Source organism: Glycine soja, chromosome 18, assembly GCF_004193775.1.
Source record: "Glycine soja cultivar W05 chromosome 18, ASM419377v2, whole genome shotgun sequence".
Classification (NCBI taxonomy): domain Eukaryota; kingdom Viridiplantae; phylum Streptophyta; class Magnoliopsida; order Fabales; family Fabaceae; genus Glycine; species Glycine soja.
Window position 1 is genome coordinate 8,128,959 of NC_041019.1, and position 19,290 is coordinate 8,148,248.

Sequence of the window (19,290 nt, forward strand, 5' to 3'; positions counted from 1 at the left end):
TTCTTCTTCTTTTGGCCTGAAATTGAAGTTGATTCACTATTAGTTCACAAAATTAGGAGTATCTACTGAGATAAATCAACTAAACATGAAAATATGTACAAATACTACAAAAGAACTATTAATTTGACGAAAGATGAAGTATATATATAACTTTTCAACACAAAAGTTAGTCGTAAATAACGACTAACAAAATACTAAATGTGCTTGTATTTCAGACACCTGGGGAGACAAGTTTCCAAATTCTGATCCTGACTGGGACCTGATCATTGCAAGTGATATCCTATTATGTAAGATTATTATTGTTTACTATCTTGGTTAGCCATTTTTATTTTAAAAAAAAAAAAACTGAATGCAATGCATCCATTAAGGAATAGCATGCCATTGTTAATGGTTTGTAAAGTAAAACTACCAGTATTTCCTGCAGATTGAAATGTATAAAGATACTAGAAGAATAAAAAAGCTAGTTCTCGTGTTCCCATTGAAATGCATTAGTTCTCTGCTAATTTGGTATCACTTTAAGTGGTGATGGAGAATAACATCAAAGTGACTAGCCTAGTTTCACTATTCATTTTTTTTCTACAATTATTTAAGTTGCAATGTCCATCTATTTTGAGCTTTGTGACTTGGTGGTTATTGTTTCTTGGAATGCCAAGATTTGTAATTTCAATCTGAGATTGATCTAATTTGTGAAGGATTGTTGTGAAAGGAGTGAACTAGTACTTTGTCCTTTTATTTCCAGATTCTAATTCTCACTAATAATCTGTTTTTCCTTAAAAGTAAAAAATGATGCATTTAAATTATTATACTTGTTTAATGAATATTAAATATGTCATTTAATTTCATCATATTGTAATATTTAATTGGGTCTGTGAAGATTTTGGTCTTTAACCAAGCTGAATGACATGTGATTTATATAACCTCCTCACCTAGAGTGATAAGGCTTCTATTGTTGTAATATTCAATTGAATATAGTTTTTTTTTGTGAATTGTAATAACCTAATTTTTTTTTGTTAAATTCAAGGAACGGATGGTGTCTGGTCACGGTCACATGTCCACTTGACAATGTTCTGGGAAATGTTTTAATTTGTGTTTCTGATCTTGTCTTATGGATTTCTTTCCTCTTGATTGTCGTTCCTAGAGAAAAGAGATTATTACAAATGCATATAGTCCCTAATATCTCTCATATCTTAAACGTTTGTAGATGTGAAATAGTATGCAAATTTGATTCAGACCATTTCCTTTCTTCTCAATTGTTACAAGCCGCAAGGGAGAAGAGCAGTTTCTCCGACTGGAAATGATGAGAATGATGGTATTGTGTTATAAACCCTTTTAACCAACATGCTTTGTAATTGAAGTTATATTAATTAATTACCTATTGACCCCTTCTCATGCATATATATATATATATATATATATATATATATATATATATATATATATATATATATATATATATATATATATTATTAATTATCTGCAGGCAAAAGTGATTAGAACAAAGAGTGTACAGTTTATTAATTACATAGCTTTCAATTCTGTAAAAAAAAATAAAAGTAGCTCGAACTAAAAAATAAAAAAGGCATTCTACATCGGTTTTGAGACGACCGATGTAGAATGTTCAGCATTCTAAGACGGTCTATCGCGACCATCGTAGAAAAGGTTTTCCCTTTTTACGACGTTCCCTATGACAACAATCATAAACCGATGCAGTATGCTTCAAATAACCGATGTACAATCTCGTTTTTCTAGTAGTGAGGACAAGTAGTGGATCTCTGTCTCAAATCAATTATCTACTGGATTAGAAAATGTCTTCATAGTAAATCAAGCTATTTGGCTTAAAAAATCGAACTAAAATGAGACTAAATTAAAATAAAGCTATTTTATGGTGGGGTGATCATAAATCAACTGTTAGCATCACTAATACTCATGTCCAACATGGAAGGACTAAACACATAAAAGTTAAGTTTCATACAATCTAAGAAAGAGAAAACAACTAGATACAAGTACACAGAAACATATGCTCTATTCAGTTCAGCTCTTTTTAGCATGATTCTAATCTAGCAAGTTAATTTATTCCTTCTTGTTATAGTGATTCTAACACCAGTGCCAAATCAACATGTAGTAAGTAGTTCATCAACAACATCGTGATTCATGAACCAAAAAGAATCATGTTTTGGAGAAATCTATTTTTTCACTTTAGGGTTTCTTTAGTAAATATTGGCCTACACAATATGTTTTTCCCCAACACTATCAACTTAAAACATTTCTTAGAATAGAACTAGGTATCACTGAATTGAATTTTACCTAACATTAACCAAAAGACTTACAACCTCAATTGATCAAAAGCATATGCACCATATTTGATTCATATAGAGGAAAATTGATAATAGTAAATAAGATAGAAACAAAAACAAGTAGTGGCTCAAATCAATCCACTGCTGAGGAAAAAAATATCTCAGTAGCAACAACAACATAAAAAGCTATTTGGCAAGGAAAAACAAAATACATTGGGACTAAATTTGTAATGAAGCTATTTTATTGTGGGAATAACAATAAATAAGCTATCACCACCTATAAAGATCTGGCTCATCATGGAAAGAGTAAACATATAATATTTGTGTTTCATGCAACCTAAGAAGGAGAAGAAGTTGGTTTAGTTTAGTTCATTCAGCTTTGAAAACCAGTTGGCATACATAGTAGTTCTATACTAATGATGATGTTAATCAATACCTACTTTCCTTATTATATGAACATAGTATGTTTAGAGTAGTTAAAGGCATGTCTAAGGCACCAGAAGGGCCAAGTGCCTCTTGGCGTCATAGGGGTGATAACTTCGTAACAGTCATTCTATAAGAGCGTAAATAAATGTGAATGTTAAAAAAAACAATTGTGGTTCTATAGGACTCTTTGCCTATTATAATCTAACTAATGATGCATCCAACCAATATGTCTGCCACCACTATATCCCATTCACCACATGAAAATTGAATTCTTACGTATGTTACAAGCTTAGGCAAGTGAATAACATTGAAGTCAAAATATGAAGAATGTGTAAGTCATTAAACTAAAACAATGCACTCAATCAATCTTTTTTTGCCTCTCATAAAAAAGTAGCCATTCTAACCATCAGGCAACCCATTCAGTTTAATCATACAGACACATACAAAAGAAATTCAAATTCAAGAAAAGAAGCAAAAGAAATAAAAAATGTGCAACAAGAAAAGAAACTGCTAAAAAGAAAATAAAGTGCTGCTACATCTCATATACATTATTTCATTGTCTAACCTATGCTTCATGCTACCTTCATAGCCCTGCCTGTCTATCTCACCTCCTACTATCATTTTCATGAATTGAAACAAGAATAGGAGTTACCCAACTCACAACTCAACCATGAAATGCTACCCACAAACCAATTCAAGGTTCTCTAGATAAACTAACCAATTATGCTTCACTCCTTGTGGAAGCTTCATTTCAACCAGAAGCTATTTCTCATTTAGAAGCTCAAACTTTAGGTTCTATACATGCACCTATCCAAAACCTAAAACTAACTTATGATAAAGCTAATACGTACAAATTCTATCATTAACTTAAGGGAGAAACTCCATTTATCCTTCCATCTTGTTTTAAAACAAGAAGGAAGGAAAAATGAAGTTTAGCTTTAGATGCTAATTAAGTTGAATTTCAAAATTGATTCAGAGAAGCACAAGTGCTCTCAACAACCTAAGTTATACTTGACAAGAGATGCAGTATACTATAATTTACACTCCCTAACTAATTGGGATTTCATAGTGTCCTATGCATTTCTAGCAGAGATGTTCGAGTTTTCAAGATGCGTACCCTAATGTTCAAAAATTTTCAAAACTGGCATAGAACTACTAAAGACCACAAAGGCCTTGAAGGAAATGTTTGACTTTTCAGGATGCGTACCCTAATGGAGGGTTTTCAACATATAAGTAACAATCAAATAGGGGAAATGAGAAACTGATCTAGCTACATGATCACGGTAAGTGACGGCGGCCGAAGATGTTCGACGACGGGGTGAGGCAACGTGGAAGATAGCTACCATGAAGATTGTGAGCTCAGGGAGGGCAGGTTGTGTAGCGCGCGGGAAGTCCAGTGAGTGAAAGCACGAGGACTGGTTTCAACGACATGCTTTAATAGCAACATCATTGATGAAGAAGCTCCTAATTACAAAAATGTCACCGTTTAAGCAACTATGACGGGTTCTCACAACCGATGTAGAATGTTCGTCGTAAATTGTGCTTTTTCTAGTAGTGTGGTTTCGAAAGTATGGATATTAAACCCAAATGACGAGTTGTATTCTCATTAAACTAATAGTTGAAGTAATTAAAAAGATAGTTTAAATATTTTTATGGTTTTGGTTTTATAAGAAAACAAATATATGAATATAAAGAAAGGGTTCAGTGATGATAAGAGTGATCAAAGGTTATGACTTACTAGTACTAATTTTCTCTCAATCCTAGTTGCAATAAAATTCTTTTTCTAGTTAATTACTCATTCACAAAATCAACTAAAGTCTATGATAATGGTTAGAAGATGCTCCCTGCCTTAAATCAATACCCCAATGATCATGTATCTATCAATCTAAGTCAAAAGAAAATCAATTATAGGAAAGATGAAGTAAAGATTAGCTAATCTATCAAATATTATCCAAACAGTTTGATCATGCAATTTGACATAAAATATTCTCTACTTAAATCTACCAATTATAGATTGAATATGACCCTCTTGATTGACCATGATCATGGTCAATTTACCATGGCTATCGTTGGATCTTGACGATGTTTGGGAGGACTATTGTCACTTTATTGTGATCATGCTGATTACCACGACCACCATGACCAATGTACCATGCCATAATCAAGTTATGTAAAGTTGTTAAATCTTCATAAATTTTTACAATTTCCTATGTAACATCCCATTTTTTGTAAACTAATTTAAAAAGGATTGCATTTATAAATAAATAGAATTTTAGAAAAATGATAAGGTTTTTATAATTAAATAAATAAGGAGAAATAACTTTATTAATTAAAATAATGACTTGAGAGAAAATAAAAAAAGAGTATTTTATTTATTCATAAAATAGTGTTTGTTTTTATAAAATAAATAAATAGAGTAAATAATAGGTTGTGAGTATCCTAGTTATAAATAATGAAATGTTAGGCCAGTTTTCAGACTGACGATAGCTTCTCAACCTCCTCTTCCTCTCAATTTCATTTTCCCTTCTCTTTCTTCCAAAACTCTCTCTTTTTCCCGCATACCACCAAAATCATCTCGGACTCATTAACCGTTAGATCGTCGTGAAATTTAAACACAAGGTTCGTAACTCAATTCTGAGCCTCACCGTTGGAAATTACGAACAAATGTCGGAGCCGAGAGAAATATCCTTCGCATTGTAACTTTTCCTTTCCCGTAGTAACCCAGAGCTGTCTCGGTAAAATTACGATCCCGAACTCGTTAACCGTTGGATTATCGTGAAGTTTTTATATGTAGTTCAAGATTCATTTCTGCATGTCTTCACCGTTGGGATTTGCAACATAATATTTGTGGAGGGATAAAGATGCACCGCACGTAAGACCATGGAATGGAGGCTTCAATCCATTCTCATTCTCTCTAATGTTTGGGAACCCTAACAGAGCAACCGAAAGAGGAGCTCAAGAGAGCACCAGAAATGCCACAATTGATAACGGAGAATGCTTGAGCGACTACATCGAGGTAAGAGATGAGTTATTCACAATTGGGTTTTAGTGAGAACATGTGTAGGGATCCTTAGAGTATCAATTGGAATGAGTTTTGGGGTGTTTCCACAATTTTTTATTCTATCCTTATAGTTATAAGTGCGAATTATATAGGTTTGATGAACCAGCTGATGTCCCAATAAGAAATTGCTATGAAATTGATGTGTTCTTGTGTTGAGTGTGAACCCTATAAATTGAACCTTTGTCTAATTAGCGTGAATTGATGAAATTAAGTAAGTAGAATTTAGCATAAGAGGGAGTGAGATATTGATTTTGTATTTTCTCCTTTTCATGCTTTTTAGTTTTTTTATAGCTTAAAATTAATATTATATTTGAAATTGACCAAAGATTTCTAGTAGACTGTGTGGTATTCTTAGATAATATATACGTATTCATGTATACTTATATATATGGGAAAGTGTTCATATAATTATTTAGAATTGGTACATTGAAAGCTTACTTTGAAATTCTTGATCCAATATGATGTATGTTGCAGGTTTTATATATATAGATTTAGCTATATATTTATTTATATTAATATTTTATGTAAATAATATTGTAGTGTTGTTATAGTGTGATTCTGAAAATTATTAAAGTGTTAGAGTTTAAGAATATTATGGTTAGATTTGAGGTACATGTGTATTGAGATGTGTTTATTGAGTTGTGAGCCGTGAATTATACAATAGCCCGACCAGTGTTGATATTGAGAAAAGTGTTGATGTACAATGTTAAAGAGAAAGTGCAGGTTTCCTATTTAGGAATCAGTGTTAAATTGTAGCGCAATATGTTAAACTTGTTTGAAACACGAGTGTGAGGTCGTGAGTATTGTATAATTCAGGAGCAGTGTTTATAAATGAAATATGTGATGAATTGTGGAATAACATGTTGCTTTGATATTATAGTATTGTTATTGAGATTGAGTATAAGTACAAAGTTGAACATGTGTTAATTTGTGAGATAGGTGTAAACATGTGATGGTGGATTGTGACACTATGAGATGTGAAATTGTGAATGAGTTTTGGCTGTGAATAAGTGTGTGGTTAACACTTGATGTGACATTACTTGTGTTGTAAGTTGTGAATTATACAATAACCCGACCAGTGTTATCTTGAGAAAAGTGTTGATGTGCAGTGTTAAAGAGAAAGTGTAGGTTTCCTATTTAGGAACCAGTGTTAAAGAGAAAGTGTAGGTTTCCTATTTAGGAACCAGTGTTAAATTGTAGCACAATTGTGTTAAACATGTTTCAAACACGAGTGTGAGGTCATAGGTATTGTATAATTCATGAGCAATGTCTGCATGCAAAAATTATTTTAGGGGTTGGACCTGAATCAAGAGGGAGAAGCCCTAACGGACTCTTCGGAGTGTAGGCCTTGGGGGTCACCCGGTTTGAGTGCTCCTTTAAGCATGTGCCGATACCACATGGTTGGAGCATTCTCGCAAAACAGTGTGACCCTGACTGGTCTCCCTATGATTTTACTTAGTGAGAGTGACCTAACATACCCATTGTGTGGTGTATCTTGTTATATACTCCTAAGCGCCCTAGGATGGTTTTTCACTGACATGGTACCACATTGCATATAGGCTTGAGTCTTAGCATAACTGTTGCATACGCTTGCTAATTGTTTATTATGAAATTGATGAGTGTTATTATGTATTGATCGGAGTGTGTGATTCATGTGTAATGTGATTGATGATTGAAAAGTAAATTTTAAATGACAAAGTTATGGAATTACCTGAGTTATGTTTAAGTAAGTGATATCTCATTTATATGATATGTATATATAGTTGTCTTGTTTCTCTATTAGTTAGGAATGTAATAACTTACTCCCTATGTGCTATTTGTGTTTGGATCTTGTGATGATCTTGAACTCTGTGTTCGGGGAAACAGATGACTAGGTGAATTGCTCTAAGGAACCTTGTGCTGAAGGACGTCGGAACACAATGCTCTAATAGGATGTGACATTGGGACATAAGTTCTATATTAATTGCATGATGTTAGTCTATTTTATTTTACCTCATTGATTTAACAAAACATTTATTGTAAATTTTGACGGCCTTATTTTGAGCCGAATATGTTTTTATTAAGTTATATTTGGTAATAGTGAAGTGAATGTGAACCTTTTATCCACATGGATTTGTTTACCAATATAATTATATCATGTATGTATATGTCGAGGTAGAGGGTGTCACATCCTACTCTTTCACTCAATTGAGTGGCTATACATCTGAAATATAAAACTAGTATTCAAATGTGAATTATACCAAGAAAATGAATATAAAACAACATAAAAGTTTGTACAAAATATCACTCAGAAAGTGATTTATCAATAACTTATAACAGTTCCATTTTCGAAAACATTGTTTTGTTGTTTTATGAGAGTTAAAATATCTTTGTGATCAGAAGGAGTTTTGAAGTTTCCAAACATCAAGGATTAAAAGGGAAAAAAAAGAGAGTGAATAAACAAAAAAACTAGGCAAGTTAATTGAATATTTTAGAATTCAATAAAATTTTCAAACTTTTTGAAAGTAAAAAAAAATCTTACTTTTTTGTCCTACTATTTATTTATTTAGCATTGTTCCTCTATTAATAAACAATTTAATTTAGTACTTTAATTTTCACGGTCTAGTTTTACCCCTTACTAAACTTCTTGTTCTCACTGTTTGGCTTTTCAATTTTTTTTTCAATTTTAATAAACAATTTAATTTGTTCCTTTTTTTGATTCAATATCATCCCACTATTAATAAACAACGTCAAGTGAATTTGGACAGAAGAGACCATACTGAATCGATTTGGAATTAAGCGATCAAATTAATGATTTTATTATTAGGTGGACAAAATTGAATAAAATAAATAATGAATGAGACAAAAAGATAAAATTAACCCTTGAAAAATTTATCTTACTCCAGATAAGTGATATATAAATTGATTTTAATAATATATATTGAACCATTAATTTTTTTTTGAAAAATATGGGATCAAACCTGAACATAAAAGTTTGGGTACCCAAATTGCTGAAACACTATGCTAAGAGGATTAAAGTGCTAAGTCAAAATCAAACATGTCTTGTTACCGTACAAGTTCACCCCAAGCCTAACATGTACAACCCAAATTTTCACTCCAATTCAAGTTCTAGAAGCATAATTGGGAACTGAATTTTTTATTTACTATTGTAATTGAAGGTAAATATACCTTAACTCAAAATCTCTTTTCTGCAATTGAAAATCCTAAATCTTTAGAATTTCTCAATTAGGGCAATCATTAGGTTCAAGAATATCTAAATTATCATAATTGTTGATATTTATTCCTGTAGAATCTCCAAACTTGTTGCATTATATCTTAAATTTAATCCTTATTTTAATTTCATAGTTCTCGATAGGAATATACAATCAACGCACTATAAGTGACCAAATGCCAATTCATAAAGGCGTTAAATAAAAACAAAGACAAACAATCAATTTAAAAGAAATAAACTTAATTATAGATAAAAATTCAAATTACATCAAGTTAACAAAAATTTAAGTACACATTTTAGAAAAAAGGGAAACAAGAGAAAGAGAAGAAGGAAGCTTAAAAAATCAATTTGATGAATCTTGCACTTTGATGCCTCAAATCCACTCTTCCACCATTTCACGGGCAGCAAAAGAAAGAACTTGAGGGAATCTGAGTTTTCCAGTTGTCAAAAAATGTCTGCCTTTGTAGGAACACTATTTGCAGCTTCTTCGTATTGTGTTGGTGTTAATAATGCTAAAATGGGCGTAATAATTAACACTCAAAAAACCACAAGATTGGAACGTCGGAAACATTGGAATTGGAACACCTCTTACAATCTTCCCTCAGTGCTTTCCTAAAATTCATGGTTGTACAAAGTGGGTCAAACTTCAAAGCATAAAAATTAGGAACATTTAACACAATCTAAAATGATACAATGAAATTGTTCAAGTATTTATCAACATGGAAATAAAAAACTCAATCCAGTTGAGGTCAACATCTACCAATTCTGAGCACAATAATAGAAAGGATTATAATGGTGAGAATCTTATAATGAAGAAACGTTAACTTTGGTTGGTGTTGGCATATACTTGTTAGACAATTCTATCCCTAACTTCTACGTGAGATGTTCTAGAGAAAGAAAAATGAGGCAAAGGTAATTATTTTAGGAATTAGATAATGGTTGCATTTTTTAGTGAAGAAAAGAAAAAGGCCACGAATGTCATTCTACAAAGTTATTGATGTGAAAAAGACACACCTTCTATTTTCAAATTTGGACGCATCTTAGTGATGACTTCTGCCTAATATATGCGAAGGTTCTTCAGCATCCCTGCTCCAAATACGTACATGGGGCACATCTTGGATGATCCAGTGGTCTTCTCCTCCATCGGGAGCAATGCGCTGCTCCAATTCAGTTGGCATGGAGTGGATTATGAGATCTTTAAGTTTCTCCAAGTGTTGAATTCCAGAGGGAACGGTTTTGAGTTGGGAGAGGTCTGCTAAAGAAATTTTTTCCACAGAACACAGTGCTCCTCTGTCGATAAGGATGCACTTCAACTTATCCAAATATGCAAGGAACAGTAGCTTTAGTTTCTGAAACCCTCCACATTGAAAATGCAAAGTTTCACCTTCATAAGCATTGTGAGCGAAACAGAGGTACATTAACCTTGGCATATTTTTTAGTGATTTCAATGCATCATTAGTCAACCTGGAGCCGCCCAAATACAGTTGCACAAGATTTGGGAACTGTGAAATCCAATTTGGCAACCTTGTTAACGTCCCACATAGGACAAGCTTCCTAAGTGTAGACATAGGTGACATAAGGTACAAGTCAATTACTTCACTCTCTTCAGCGGTACCAATACGTAGTTTCTCCAAGAGTGGCATCTCATTTATTACGGAACACAAAGTCTTTTCGTGTTTTCCCCTAAATTCTACCACCGTCAGTTCCTTTAACTGCTTTAGCTTTCCTACCTCTCTAATGACCACTCCATCATTATCTATTTTCACTGGAGGTATCTCTTGTAGGGATGTCATGCCTCCAATACCATTCCATTGAATTGAACAGCTAGAATTAGCCAGAAGATGACGTAGCTTTTCAAGCTTCGTAATCTCCACTGTCATCTCCGACACATATGTGGCTCTTATATCCAAGGTCTCCAAATTCTGGAGCTTACCTATGGATTTTGGAAGACTTTCTATCCATGTATACTGGAAGCTTAAATACTTCAAGTGGCATAAATTCCCCAAATTTTCAGGAACATAACTTAAAACAGAACCTTCAAAATCAAGTACCTTCAATAACATGTAATTTGTAGGGATTTTGTTTACTAAGCGTTCAGATAATTTTTCATACTTTCCTGTGATGATAAGAATTGACCGAATGGGTGAGCTTCCCATACTTCCACATAAATCATGGGTTGCAATTGTCAGGCGTCGAACAATCCCACTTGACAGAGATTGATCAAGCCCTCCAATATACTGACAAAACCCTGTATGCATGGCTTTTTTAAGTATCATGTCATGTATTAAGTCATGAACACGACACCTTTTAACTTTGCCATCAATTCTAAGTGAGGATACTTGCACCAAACTTCTACGGACCAACCCTGATAAATATTGTTGCCCAACTTCTTCCAAAGTCTTTCCGGTTTCATGTTTGACAAACCCTTCAGCTATCCACTGTCTAATCAATCTATCAGATTTAACTTCATAGTCCTCCGGATACATTCCAAAATACAATAAACATGATCTGAGATTGATCGGCAAATCATCATAACTTAAACCTAAAATTTTTTTTATGCTATTTAACTCAGAATTCCTCTCCAAGTCTAAACTTAGATCTCGACTAAACTGTCCCCATTCAGGTGCACTTTCATCTTTTTGAGACAAAAGACCACCAATGGCCACTATTGCTAGAGGTAAACCTTTACACTTTCTAACAATTTCAAGAGATATCTCTTTAAGTTCTTCTGGACAATCTCCATCGGAACTATACTGAAATGCCTTCTTACAGAACAATTTCAAAGATTCTTCTTCAGTTAAAGGTTTTTCTAGCTTAAACACCTCAACAAATGATGATTTCCTACAATATTCTGCAACCTTCTCATCCCTGGTTGTGATTAATATCCTACTTCCATTTTTATTATCAATTACAGCAGATTCAATGTGATCCCAAAATTTTCCATTCCATACGTCATCAAACAAGACAACATACCTCTTGTTGCGCAAGCGGTTTCTGACTTCTTCTGTCAACGACTCGATGGTAGAAACATCCTTGGGAGGGTCCTCCTTTTTTTCTTTGCAAAGCTCATTCAACATATGCCTCAGCAATCCTTCAGAAGAGAAGGATTGAGAAACTGTGATCAACGCATGGCACTCGAAATTGTTACGCACCTGGCCATAAACTTGCTTGGCAAGAGTGGTTTTTCCCACCCCTGCAATTCCCACCACAGAGATGACAGTGCGTTTTTCTCTTCCATTTGTCAACCAATTTTTCAATATACCTCTAGGGCCATCAAGCCCCACAACCTCATCTTCCTCAATAAAGAGAGGATCCCTTCTAAGTTTCTGCCAGGTGACATCTTGATTTCCTCTAGAACTGGTTTGTCTTTGCTCTAAAGGAAAATGGCTTTGGAAACCATCTCTTTCAGCACGAATAAGCGATTTAACATCCTGAATCTTATACGCACTTTGAAGGAGAAGGATTTGAGTTTTGATGAAGGCAACAGCCTCACATAGTAAAGCTGTACATCGAGGATCATCAGGTTGCTTATCCTCACAGGAGATGTTATATTCATCGATGACATCTTCCATGCGAAAAGCTGCTTCTCTCAGCCGCATCACCCTTTCTTTTATTCTATGACGCCTTCCATCATCTTCTTCGGCTTCAGCCACTTTATCAGCATCATTGATGAAATCTTGAAAGCTTTCAAGTTCATCTGTAATGTCTCTAACTTCTTTTGGGAGATCTCTCAAAATTTTGAAAGCTTCCAATATTTTTGGAAGCGCATGCTGACCAGCCAAGGACACTGCAGTTTCTGCCATTTTAGTCTAGCTAGCTAGCTCTGTTTTTTAGGTTTGTTGAGTGCAAAACTTGATGCTCTTCAACATTATATATACATGTCCGTAGTAAGAGGAGGACAATTGATTAATATTTAATATTCTTTGATTCAGCAAGTTGGATGTATTGTTAATTTATAAAGTAGTTATTTATTCCAATGTATTGAAATATTCCATTATGGTTGTTGAACCAATTAATACGAAAACGCCAAAGTAATATTGGTTTGAGTCATAATATTTTGCATTTCCACGTTGAAGTATCATCCACGTTTGAGTCATAGATATGACCAGCGCTAGTTTCAGACAAAGCTGAACGTGTATTCTAGCTACCCAATTTGCCATTGTTAATGTTAATTATTTGTCACCGTATCCACACCATATCACGCTACCCAATTTTTAAATAAGGACGAAAACTAATTAGGTTAGAAAAAACTAATTATTCGATTCAAATGATGGTTGTCGGTTTTATTTTCTAAGGATATATATTTATTTTATTTACCTTGCAAACATTATTTTAATTCATAAAATTATTTCTCCTTATTTATTTAATCACTAAAATCTTATTATTTTTTTAAAAATTTATTTATTTTTAAGTAAAAAAAATTTAATTTATTTTACGAAAAATTGAATATTACATTCTCCATTGCATGTCACCCATGATGAGTGATTAATAAGTTTGTCCCATGCATTGATTAATAAGTTGATTAATAAGTTTGTCGCATCCTTTTTAATAAGTTTGTCTTATATTTATAACATTTTTTAATATTGCCCTTGTAATTATACTTCTCTCTTGTCTAATGGTTTGTCAATACATTCTCTATTTTTTTAATGATGGATATTTTTAGTCTAAAAATAATTAATGAAAAAAATATTATAGATTGAGTTTTATAAAATAGAATAAATATCATTTTAAAAGTCTTATAAATAAAAATGGAGACAAAATAATTAATTTCAACTAATAAAAAATAGAGTTTGGATGGCCTTAGCCTTGGGTCGACCCTGCCATTGCTGAAAAGAGTAGGGAAAAACTCTTTGAATACCTTTTAACCATGATCCAGAGTAAAAGATGGTGTCCTTCAACACAACCTGAGTGTCAAATAAATGTTACTCCCCTAAAGACGATCGAGTTTGTTAGGTTCACACAGTGAACCTCCTGGGATTCGAGGTCCAGGAATGCCTCCTTAGAAGAGAGAAAGGGAGAAGAAATTGCTTTTTTTATTCCTTTCTTGCATGGAGACGATGATATTTATAACATGCCATAACAAAAACAACCCCAGCACTATGATTCTAACAGAGTTGCCCCTCAGCACTAAGAGCCTAACAGAATTCACTAAAAAACATAATCCTCTCGGTGAGTCATTATCTACCTACCTCTTCCTGTTAGAGTTTCCTCTGTTTCCATATATTCCAAACCAAAGCAGCCCATACAACTCACCATCTCTCACTGTGAATACCATTTACTATAATATATAAAAATTTGACACTTACTATCGATTCTTCTTAGTTGTTTTATAATTTGAGTTTTATTTTTTTTATCTAGATCTGATTTGGCTTTTTTATGTAATTTATCTTTTGTTTTCTTGTTGTTTATAGATTTTTTTTCATCAGATATTTGTTATAGATCATCATTTCGTGGCTCCTCGTGTTTTCCATGTTTTCTTTTAGGTCAAGTGTTTTTTCCAATCCATTTGATTGACACTAATCTTACTCACTGTGGATAATTGTCGTTAGTCCAAGACAATTTCACACATGAAAAAAAAACACGATCTTCCTATTATGTTGATTATTTGTGTTAATCTAAAGATTATTTTCCATGCATTTTGATTTAAAGGAAATATTTAACAATAACAACAACAAAATATATATATATATATATATATATATATATATATATATATATATATATATATATATATATATCGCAACATAAATTATTTGATTACTTAAATATTCACTTAAAATATTTAAATATAAAACATTATAATCGTATTTGAAATGTAATTTTATAGTTTTCAGAGATCCTTTTATAATATAATGGATTTATATAATATTCTTTCGATTTCTCATTTATTGTTCTATTTAACCTTTCAATAATTCAACACAAACAATTGATTTATCAATGGTGATTTATTTAATAAATTAATTGTTGAATCTTTATGATTAGAATAAAATAATCTTTAAATTTATTCAATCAATCAAATATTATTATTTTAAAAACACTTTACATTTTGATTCTCATTAAAAAATTATAAAAATATAATATAATTCTCAATATCACGTAACTCTTTAATTTTTAAAAACTTATTATATAAATAATTTTAAGAATATTTATGATCAACTAAAAAAAATTACTTATATCTGTGAATCATGATTCAAGGACTCATCATTTTAGTGTGTGAAAAAAAAAAATTCCCTACCAAATGCTCCATTCTATTTACACATTTATTTTATTTTTAGAGGTATAATGTTAAAGCTACTGATTATATTGTTTTTCTCTTGTAAAATATAACTTTAATTTCTTATATATGTGTAAATGTCAATAGTTTTGTTACTCAACACCAACCAAATAAACTATAATCCATGATAAAAGAAAATAGGTTTGAAAAAAAATTAATTTAAGAAGTATGAGGAACCTTCCGATGACTGCCAAGAACGCCACCATGAGCGGTCCTGACGCAACGCGATGCAGCCGCCACCCATGGCGGAGCATCACCTTCTTTGTCGTCATCTCCACCACGGTGCACACACCGTGAAGCACAAAAAAGCACATGACTTCCCACATGGGAGTAACACGTGTGAGGTAATGGGGAGTAGAATACGGGTAACCATGAGATTCCACCTAGGACCCCAAAAGTCTTGAAGGGATGTGAAAAGGCAGGGTTCATTGAATTGTGGTTCAATCTCAAACCCTAAAAGGGTTCGAATCGGGATAGCACTAAGGGCTAACACAAGTTCTATGCCAAGGTACATGTGATAGCAATAGAGGACTAAGATGAAATGAGGGTGCAACTTTTCTCTATAGTCATAAGCACGTATGATAATTGCAAAAATAAGCACTTTTAGGAGCAAAAGCCATTTTGGCTTTTGGGTGTTGTTTGTGTGGTTGTTTTTGGTTGGTGAGTGTTGTTTGGGGTTGATGGGGAGGGAAGCTATGGAAATGAAATGGAGAATGTTTGGGGGTGATAGGGCAAGAGGGCCTTGGTTGAAGGAGAAAAGAATGAGTTTGAAACTGTCAAGCCAAACAAGGAAGAAGGTGGTGGGGCCACCTAGGTGGAAGGAAGAGAGGTTGAAGGGAAGGGAGAGGAAGAGGTAGAGAATAGGGAGGAGGGAGAGAAGCCTCATGAAGCCTTTTGGTATTCTAGAGGCTATGTAATAACAATAGGATAGACATGAGATGGTTGTGAGCCATACCTTGATGAACCTCTCAACTTCACCATCCATGATTGATTTTCTTTTCTTCCATTTTTCTCTTTCTCTTTTTCTTCTTTGAATCTAGGTGGTTGTAGGTGTAAGCAATGTCAAGGAAAATGATGACTAATGTTGGTAGATCTAAGGATCTCTCAAAGGTGAAATACAAAAAAGGGAATTGTAATTTTGATGGAACCCTGATTGACGGATCAAATTTTTAGCATTAACAAACTGGATAACCAATTTGGGGCTCTATGAAATTGGGGAAAATAAAAGGATAAAGCAGACTTAGAGAAAGGGATGGAAAAAACAACAGCACAATCTTGAGAGATTGATAAACTGAGGGTGATTCGTCATAAAGAATAATTTTTTTATATAAGAACTTAATATTTCGCATTAGAACCAAGATAGACATTCTTTTAACTGTGTCTAACATGAAGTTTTCATCAAAATTGCCAACAAAGTGAGAGTCTTTTAATAACTCTTACTAATAATCCTAAATTATGCCCGAGGCCCAATAACTAATATAATAATTAAAAGACTTAAAAATAACAATAAAAAAGCTAGCAGTCCATTACAAGTCTAAAAATAGGTCCAAGAATGTAATCAAAAATGAAAATAAATATTATTCTAAAAGTTGACTAAAATAAATAAATTTCACTCCTCCTTCTCTTTCCTCCGTGAGATAAATTTAGTCTCTTGCTAAGCTCTTAAAATCTATAATCTATTAGTCCTCGCTAAAGTCAATTTAAGTCAAACTCTTCCCCTTTGATAGTCCTTTATCAAATTTTTAATTCATTCTTTTCTTTTTGATAATAGGTGATAAAAGAGACTTTTGAATGCAAGTGGGACATGTTGCTTAAACTATTATTTATTTTTTTTTTTCATGAATCCTATATCGCATCACAATTTTTATTTATTTAGTAGTGTAGCTCTAAAAATATATTAGTTGCAGTATTTAATATTTTAATTTTCTTGCATTTTCCCCCTCAAATTTTTCTCTTTTTTTACCCATTACAATGATTATTACACTAATCACCTTTCTTTCTTTCTTTCTCTCACGTAGAAGTTACCCACGTAACTTTCAAACGTAACAACTTCGATATTTTTCCGGCCACCTCATTTGCTCGGTCGGAAGAATATATCAAGCTATCGTTTTCTCTTTTTGGAAAATGGGGAAGGTACGTAGAAGAGTAAGGAAGAGGTGATAATTAAAAAGAACAAATAAGAAGAAAAAGCAATTGATGTAATAAATAATAATATAAAAATAGATGAAAATATTGTTTATTAATATTAACTCCCGTTTCTTATTTAAAAAGGTTGCTCGTAATCTGCAACTGCTGGCTTAGTGGCTTTAACTCCATGACATTGACAACTACTAAGCAACCGTCAAGCTTATGGTAGCGACTCAAAAGAAAGTATGACGGGGTATTCAATAACAAATAAAATTAGATGAAGCAATTAATGCTACAGATCAGTTATATTTATAATCAAATTTGATTTTTCTTAATAAATACTTATTGGCTAAAGAATAAAATTATGTGGCCTTAAAATTGTAGGCATTCTTTTACTGTGCTAGCTACTGACTAGTGTAAAATAACAGTGGGAAAATATAATAGATGAAAATTAAAATGAAAAAAAAAAACTTCAAGAACCCTTGTATATGTGCAAAATGTTAGGAGTTGGTGGTTGAATAAATGAAAATTAAAATAAATGACTTCTTTAGTTAAATTGTGATGTAAAATTGTTTTAACTATTGGCATTCTTAAAAAAATACTAAAATTTAATTTAAAGATGAAATAATAAATTTTTAAAAAATATGTTGTTGGGAAAATAAATAAAACAAGGTAGTTTGAAAATGTCAAACACTTGTAGAATAATTGTTGTAGTAGTGCAAATTGCACTTCTAAAAGAGAGAACAGATATGTTACAAATATTCCATGACCGGCCAAGAGAGTGAATGCCTTAGTCTACATTTAAAGGGAATGTTAAGGTGTCTAATTGAATAATGAGGAGTGAAAGCCTCATTCTTCAAATAGTGGACTCTGATTTATCATATACTTGTAGGTGGTACAACGTATCTACCCACTCCAAGGTCTTGCATATACAGATCACCAAAAAATGAAAAAACCTAAATGTTCTTTAGGAAGGAAATAGAGACCGAAGATTTAGCATACAGCATACACCAAAAAAAAAAAAAAAAAACCCTATGATTTCTGCAGATTAAGGCATACAGCAATTTTATGCAAAAGTAGAAGAGGAGAACAAAAAAATGGACATTCAAACTACCCATTGAATCGGTCTGCTGAATTCTGGCGTGAATACATATGGTGAGAACCAGCTGCAAAACCTGGCATCCTACTCCCATATCCAGGTGGGAGGGCACTACGTTCAAAAGCACCGTTTTTACCAACTATAGCATGTTCAGACCCCAAAGGATCCATCCTTGCATGGTTTAATTCGTCTAGGCGAGGTGCATATCGCTGCATGGCTGGTGTATTCATCACATAAGGCTCAGATGCTAAAGCAAGGGCTGGATAACTTGGCCCCATGTGGTGGCTATTAGCAGGATCATGCACAGATAGATAATTACTCATCACAGAATTAGGATTCTGAATACCATAATGGCGAGTCTGTTGCCTTGTCTCTAATTCCCTAAGGTAGTTCTCATCCTCCCTGACATAGGGTCTATATCCGACGCTATTGGCGATGTCTCTTGGAAGGCTGCTATGGTGTTCACCTACATCTGTAATCCCAGAATCAAAAAGGGGATTGGCAACACTTGGCCAATTTTGGGTCCCGCTATAGGCTGTCCTAATCCCCCCCATACGTGAGGAAGAGTGGGGGTGGCTTTACATTCCACTGATCTATCTGCCTGTCGTTTGCATCAACTGATCCCGGTAGATAAAATGACTTAAAAGGACAAGAACATGGAAAAAAAATTAAGACAACAGTCAGAACAATACAGAGTATGTATCAATCAAAATACAAATTACCACAAGATATTATTAATATTTATTTACCTTGCCCAATAGAAACCTCTTACATAATAATCCGGACTAGGAGGACTAG

The 19,290-nt window shown here is 33.1% G+C and overlaps 2 protein-coding genes and 1 pseudogene across 2 annotated transcripts; all 3 read right to left on the reverse strand.

Annotated features, from left to right (window-relative positions):
- Positions 1-9,215: 9,215 nt before the first annotated feature.
- LOC114397472 (disease resistance protein RPM1-like) lies at positions 9,216-12,830 on the reverse strand. The gene is made up of 2 exons (XM_028359515.1): positions 10,007-12,830; positions 9,216-9,604 (listed from the first exon to the last, which is right to left on the reverse strand). Exon 1 carries the CDS (start codon positions 12,793-12,795, stop codon positions 10,033-10,035), a length of 2,763 nt encoding a protein of 920 aa, XP_028215316.1. The 5' UTR covers positions 12,796-12,830; the 3' UTR covers positions 9,216-9,604; positions 10,007-10,032.
- Positions 12,831-15,158: 2,328 nt separating this feature from the next.
- Positions 15,159-16,251, reverse strand: LOC114396856 (annotated as a pseudogene).
- Positions 16,252-18,220: 1,969 nt separating this feature from the next.
- On the reverse strand, positions 18,221-19,280 carry LOC114397475. Its single transcript, XM_028359517.1, has 2 exons — positions 19,242-19,280; positions 18,221-19,131 (listed from the first exon to the last, which is right to left on the reverse strand). Exon 2 carries the CDS (start codon positions 19,044-19,046, stop codon positions 18,504-18,506), a length of 543 nt encoding a protein of 180 aa, XP_028215318.1. The 5' UTR covers positions 19,047-19,131; positions 19,242-19,280; the 3' UTR covers positions 18,221-18,503.
- Positions 19,281-19,290: the final 10 nt, after the last annotated feature.

What these genes read in the sequence shown, in the direction of transcription:
- LOC114397472 (XM_028359515.1), bottom strand. Translation starts at nt 12,795, where the DNA reads ATGGCAGAAACTGCAGTGTCCTTGGCTGGTCAGCATGCGCTTCCAAAA.
- LOC114397475 (XM_028359517.1), bottom strand. Translation starts at nt 19,046, where the DNA reads ATGGGGGGGATTAGGACAGCCTATAGCGGGACCCAAAATTGGCCAAGT.